Below are 6,658 nucleotides of genomic sequence, written 5' to 3'. Positions count from 1 at the left end.
AATCAAACTTAAAGAGCTCAGAGGACCCCCCTCTGTCTTAGGTTCAAAGTACAGCAAACAAAGATAAACACTCTGGTAAAAAGGTACATTTACAAGTTGAGAAAACAAACTAAATCTAAGACGCCTTGCCTGTCTTTTTACTTACTAGTTTGAAATAGGAGAGACTTGTTTAGAAAGATGGGGAGAACCTGGATTGATGTCTGGTCCCTCTCAGTCCCAAGAGCGAACCACCCCTTAAAACAAAGAGCACACACAAAAGCCTTTCCCCCCCCAAGATTTGAAAGTATCTTGCCCCCTTATTGGTCCTTCGGGTCAGGTGTCAGCCAGGTTACCCGAGCCTCTTAACCCTTTACAGGTAAAAGGATTTGGAGTCTCTGGCTAGGAGGGATTCCATAGCACTGTACACAGGAGAGCTGCCACCCTTCCCTTTATAGTTATGACAGACCTGTATTAATTTTGCAATCTATTCCAAATAAGGTAATTAATATGGCAGTATCTGTAATTTGTCTGTGGTTTTAAGCTTTAAAAAGCTTCTGTGTCCCTGGACTCAGGGGGGCAGCTCCAATAGCTGTCACCCCCTGCGCGCTTGCAATCAATAAAGGGCCTCAGGCTGATTTGATTGAAAACACAATGCGTGTATCGACGTTTTTCCACGACACTTGCCAGCAAGTTAAGAAAGTACGGTTTGGACAAATGGACTATAAGGTGGATAGAAAGCTGGCTCGATTTTCAGGCTCAACAGGTAGTGATCAATGGCTCGATGTCTAGTTGGCAGGCGGTATCAATTGGAGTGCCCCAGGGGTCAGTACTGGGGCCGGTTTTGTTCAACATCTTTATTAATGATCTGGCTGATGGGATGGATTGCACCCTCAGCAAGTTCACAGATGACACTAAGCTGGGGGGACAGGTAGATAGGCTGGAGGGTAGGGATAGGGTCCAGAGTGACCTAGACAAATTAGAGGATTGGGCCAAAAGAAATCTGACGAGGTTCAAAAAGGACAAGTGCAGAGTCCTGCACTTAGGATGGAAGAATCGCATGCACTGCTACAGGCTAGGGACCGACAGGCTAAGCAGCCATTCTGCAGAAAAGGACCTGGGGATTACAGTGGACGAGAAGCTGGATGTGAGTCAGTAGTGTGCGCTTGTTGCCAAGAAGGCTAACAAGATATTATGCTGCATTAGTAGGAGTATTGCCAGCAGATCGAGGGAAGTGATTATTTCCCTCTATTCGGCACTGGTGAGGCCACACCTGGAGTATTGCGTCCAGTTTTGGTCTCCCCGCTACAGAAAGGATGTGGACAAATTGGAGGGAGTCCAGCGGAGGACAACAAAAATGATTAGGGGGCTGGGGCACATGATTTATGAGGAGAAACTGAGGGAACTGGGATTATTTAGTTTGCAGAAGAGAAGAATGAGGGGGGATTTGATAGCTGCTTTCAACTACCTGAAGGGGGGTTCCAAAGAGGATGGAGCTCGGCTGTTCTCAGTGGTGGCAGATGACAGAACAAGGAGTAATGGTCTCAAGTTGCAGTGGGGGAGGTCTAGGTTGGATATTAGGAAACATTATTTCACTAGGAGGGTGGTGAAGCACTGGAATGGGTTACCTAGGGAGGGGGTGGAATCTCCATCCTTAGAGGTTTTTAAGGCCCATCTTGACAACCACAGAGGAGGTTTAGCCTCTCCTGGCCTATTATACCCACCGCCTATGTAAGGTGGCCATCCCTGGGCCACTTCCTACCACCTCCCTGCAGTTGTCCACAAGGTCTCCGTTTGGGGTAGGCAGCATGAAGAGTGTCTGCTCACCCCAAGGCACCCTCTGGTGGCTGCATGTAGTGTTGTCATTCTCCTTTCCTCTCAGGCAGCAACTGCTTCCTCCTGGGGTTTGGCCCAGCCTCCGAGGGCCAGCTCAGACCAATGGCTCTCCCCTGCTGGGGTAGTCCAAACAGCATATAAAGGGGATCAATCAAGTCCAGCAGTCATATGAGAGATGAATGCTTCCCTCTCAGGCTGTCCCTTCAGCAGGCCCTCCCTTCTCTTAGAAAGAGATCTTTGGGCAGTTTTTCAGGGGGAGATTCTGCCTTCCCTCAGCTCATCTCCCCTAGAGATGTCGGTGGCAGGTCTGCTCTCCTCCCTAGTCTGCGACAAAATGAGCTGCTCCCCTGAATTTTGCATTTCTCAAGCACTTCTTTTCAGACTTGATTTGTCTGCCCCATTTTCTTGTTAATTTACGGGCTCAGTGTTTGGCTTCTCTTAACTCATTTTGAAATGTAGCTACAAGTTCACTGGCTTTGGGAAGTAATTCTGCTGCTTTCCATGGGTCTGTTTTTTATGGATTGTAGGAGATTTGAAACAGCATTTACCGTTTCCAGAATCTTTTTTTGGAGCACAATGAAAAAAAAAACTATTTTTTCCATTAATTTCTTTAATGCTGAAGGCTAGTAAATTTCATTGTCCTTTTTTGCTCAGGAGAATTATTCCTGTGTGTATCTTCATTTTGTCTAAATACCAAATATAAGAGGAAGGATTGATTCATACTGGTTGTTGATCAATTATGCAGTCAATTCCTTGACCAAGCTTTCATTTGTTATGAAATATGTTCAAGAGGCCAAATAAACAATGTCTGGTTTACTGCTCTAACCTCATAATAAAATAGAACAGAAAAAGGTTTTATACTATACTAGTCTCTAGGAAACCATCTAGTGCAGTGATGTTACATTTACCTTACACAGAAGTCTCATATGACTGCTGGACTTTGTGTCCCCAAAGTTACACATTTCAGCTTTCATCGTTTATTTAAAGATATCACAAATTACACATCTATTTATACATCACTAAAATCCAACCTATCATTTTCTCACAGTTCCCTAATATAAGTGGGGAACTATTGTTGGGAACTTTCCTGGCTTTTGTATTATCCCAGGGGAATTGGCTAGTGAAAGAGTCTGAGTTCCCACTCTCACTCACTTTACCCAAGGCCTGCCAGACCTCAAGGACTCCCCTTCCACTCTCCTGTGTGGAAGAGTCCTCGTAATGGTGACATGGCTGATTCCAGGATTCCTGGGAGACCAAAACCCCAGTCTCATCATTGTCACTTAGGAGAGGGGCTAGGGTGTCCCCACTCTGGGGTACTCTCTTCACACTGGACTCCTCCCTGACCCACTGATCACTACATTAAGTTCAAACCAAATACAATTTATTAAACAGCGACTGAAAGAAAATTAAGGATAAATGGGAAAGTTCAAGGAAACAAGGAACCCCGCACTGACAAACAGCAGTCTCTGGGATGTAAGAAATGTTCAGTGTGTGTTCATCACACATCCCAGGCCACCTGCCATACTCTGGTTGTGCTGCGGTGATACTGCCAAGTCAGACACTAGCTTTTGCAGTGGCCACATGCCCTCAGGTTCTATGTGGCAGGACCCTTCTCACCAGCATCTGGCCCACATCAGATTGATGTCCTCTCTTCTGAGTCCAGTCTTCAAGACCCTCTTGTCTGGTGATGTCTCCTTGTACTGAGCCCGCTACCCATGGCTCAACCTTCCTCTCCCCAGCTGCTCATTGTGAACAGCTGCTGTGTTACTTGTGGCCGGCATCCAGTATCCTGGCCCTGCAGCTCCCCACTGTTGCTCAGCCTTGGCTCCCAGTTGGTGCAGCTGGTTTGTGCAGATCCAGCTCCCTGCTCTGGTCTGCTCCAACTACAGCTCGCCATCTCTGCCTCACCACTGCTGTTCTGCCTCCAACTCTTCTGGCTCAGTGCTGCTTCTGTGGCCTCAGCCCAGCTCTGCCTTCAGGGCTGCTTCTCTGGACCTTTTTTTTTTCTGGCTGCTGCTGCTCTGCCTCCAGCGCAGCTTGAAGTACTGCATCAGGTTTGGCAGATTTCTACTGCTTTAATAGCCCCAAATCACTTAAAAGTAGCCCCATCTATTTCGTGAAACAAAGGATTTTAATAAACACATTGATCTATACATCAAGTAACAAATGAAATCTTTTGTTAGCTACCTAGCACAGATCTGATTTAAAAAGGAAAGAAAACAAAAGAAAGCTACAAGGCCCAGCAGCCCCACATTACCAACAAATCTATGAGATGACAATCAAATGCAAAATCAAAACCTCAGTGCTGGGATTTGAATCCCGATTGACGGCTGGCAAATGTTTCAAACAAAAAACGGCAAAATATGGTGTTAAAAATAGCCCAAAGGTAGCCCAAAACGTATGTAGTATAAAAACAACAATAACATTATTGTATTATTTATTTCTAATTGCATTCAATGATGGTAATCAATGTCCATATTTTGAGTTGGATTATTTTGTTACTGTTAGTCTCTAAAGGGCTACATTTCCTCTTCAGTGTCTTTGTTGGAAGTAAAATGCTTCTGTTGCTGGTCATACATATCAGCAGTGACCAGTGCAATCATTTGTTCAATTGGTGCAAGCTCTTCACAACTGATTTTGTATCATTGTATATATGCCCTAACATGAAGAATGTTTTCTAAAAGTTCCTCTTGTATCTTGTTGCACAGTTTCTTTTTTTATCACGTTCATCTGAGAAACCAGTCTTTCAACTACAGCGTTGCTAAATGGTAGCAACAACCATAAAAGAGCAAAGAAGTCAAGTTCACTAAAGTCTTTGTCCACTGTGGCAGCCATGTGTTCCAGACCTTTAACTCAAAACTGGTCTACTTGGTTGTCTTGAGTATGAGGCCAGTGAACCATAGGCAAAACTCTCCACTGCTGCTCCATCCTTCCAAGGTTTCCACAAAACAATAGCAAAAATGAGACATCAGCCAATCTAGGTCATGAAAGACTTAGTAATGCTAGCGATTCAATCACCTGGACATATATTGGGAATCTCTGTTTCATCTGTTTCACAAATTCCCCTCAAATTCAGACTAACTCGGTCCAGTTCTCAGAAACACATAGTTTCAGAACTCTCACCAATAAGCTTTGGTAGAATGTCCTCAATTCCTGCAGCAGCTTTCCTGTATTAGCACTTTCCAACGGAAACATTTGGTTTATCCTCCAGGCTTCCTAAAGGATTGGATGTAGGGAAATCAGGTAAATTATAGCATTATACTTGCTTAATTTGTCTTTGGCTATCAGAAAGCATGGCTTCAGTTTGTCAAACTGAACAAGCTACCAGTTCACACCGGGTATAATGGAAAGCCACCTTGATTCAGAAAAATGTCATATCTTCTGTTGGTCTGGAAGTAACGGAAAGGCCGAGTGACAGGGTGTGTAGAGGTGGGGGCTGATAGGTGACACGGAAACAGATCAGGTGATGGTGAGAGAGAGGAAACTCATCAACGGAGAGATCAGTACTTGGTGATACAGTGATAAGAAGTTAGGTGTGAGGAGCTTCTCAGACTCTGAACTTCCACAATGCTCAGCTCAGCCAAGGTAGGACAGAGCACCTTTGATTAACTAGGAAATTACCTTTCACCCTCTTGTCATGAAGGCTTAAAGTCAGTGGCCCAGGCAATCACATTCTGCAAGTGTATTTAAGCAATTTCTCACGAAGCTCCACAGTTTTGGCCCCATAAATGATAGGGTTGAGCATGGGGAGGAGAAGGTAATACATGTTGGCCAAGATGATGTGAACATGGGGGGGAATTCCCTGACCAAATCGGTATGTCAGAGTGGACAAGAGGGAGGAAGGATAAGACATCATCATCACACTGATGTGGGCTGTGCAGGTGCTGAAGGCTTTCTGGTGGGCTTTCTTGGAGGATACTCTGAGGACAGCCCTTATGATCAGACCATAGGACAGGGCAATAAGCGTCAGGTCTAACATGATGACTACAAATACTATTACCAAACCGTACATCCTGTTGACTGTGATGTCCCCACACGACAACTTTGCCACAGCCATGTGGTCGCAGTACGTATGGGCAATAATGTGGTTGGCACAGAATGGCTGCCTGCTCAGAAGCAGTGGCAAGGGCAGAATTAGGAGAAAAGCTCTTAGCAAACCCACTAGCCCTAGCTTAGCTATTCGTGTGTTGGTGACGATTGTGGCGTATCTCAGAGGGTAACATATGGCAACATAGCGATCAAAGGCCATTGTTACGAGGACGGCTGAATGCATAACAGTACCCGCATGAAAGAAAAACATTTGGGTGAGACAGCCACCCACAGTAATATCTTTCAAATTGAACCAAAATATGCACAGCACCTTTGGCACGACGGAAGTAGACGTGCCAATTTCTGTGAGCGCCAGCATGGAGAGCAGCAGGTACATTGGCTTGTGCAGGGTCTGCTCCTTGCCTATAACAAACAGAAGCGTGAAATTTCCCAACAGGCCCATAATATAGAAAGTAGTGAAAGGGATGGAAATCCAGATGTGAGCAGCTTCCAAGCCAGGGATGCCCATTAAGATGAATTCTGAAGCTTCAGAGTGGGTGAGGTTGAAAACTGCCATGCGGTGGTCGATGCGTTGCTCAGGGTCAGAAATGCTCAAGGTGCCTGTGAAGGGAGAGAAGCAAAGCGAGGGGGGTTACACACTTTATAACAAACTGTATTGCAAATATTAACAATCTAGAATGGGTGTTGAGCAGTGTGGTCGCAACATATACAGATGGCACGAGATTATTTTGGTCATATTCAAGTCCAGAGAAGGCTTCAGAGAGAGCTAACCAAGCCAGGTGAATAGGCAATCTCA

The 6,658-nt window shown here is 45.2% G+C and overlaps 1 protein-coding gene across 1 annotated transcript; it reads right to left on the bottom strand.

Annotated features, from left to right (window-relative positions):
* Positions 1-5,479: 5,479 nt before the first annotated feature.
* Positions 5,480-6,418, bottom strand: LOC112108379 (olfactory receptor 52N2-like). Its single transcript, XM_024202485.2, has one exon. It carries the CDS (start codon positions 6,416-6,418, stop codon positions 5,480-5,482), a length of 939 nt encoding a protein of 312 aa, XP_024058253.2.
* Between the last annotated feature and the right edge of the window lie 240 nt (positions 6,419-6,658).

Source organism: Terrapene carolina, unplaced genomic scaffold (assembly GCF_002925995.2).
Source record: "Terrapene carolina triunguis isolate 2854851 unplaced genomic scaffold, T_m_triunguis-2.0 Scaffold511, whole genome shotgun sequence".
Taxonomy (NCBI): domain Eukaryota; kingdom Metazoa; phylum Chordata; order Testudines; family Emydidae; genus Terrapene; species Terrapene triunguis.
The sequence above is the reverse complement of the archived record's forward strand: the minus strand, read 5'-3'. Positions and strand labels throughout refer to the sequence as shown.

Excerpts from the sequence above, each read along its gene's own strand:
- LOC112108379 (XM_024202485.2), bottom strand. The coding sequence starts at position 6,418 with ATGGCAGTTTTCAACCTCACCCACTCTGAAGCTTCAGAATTCATCTTA.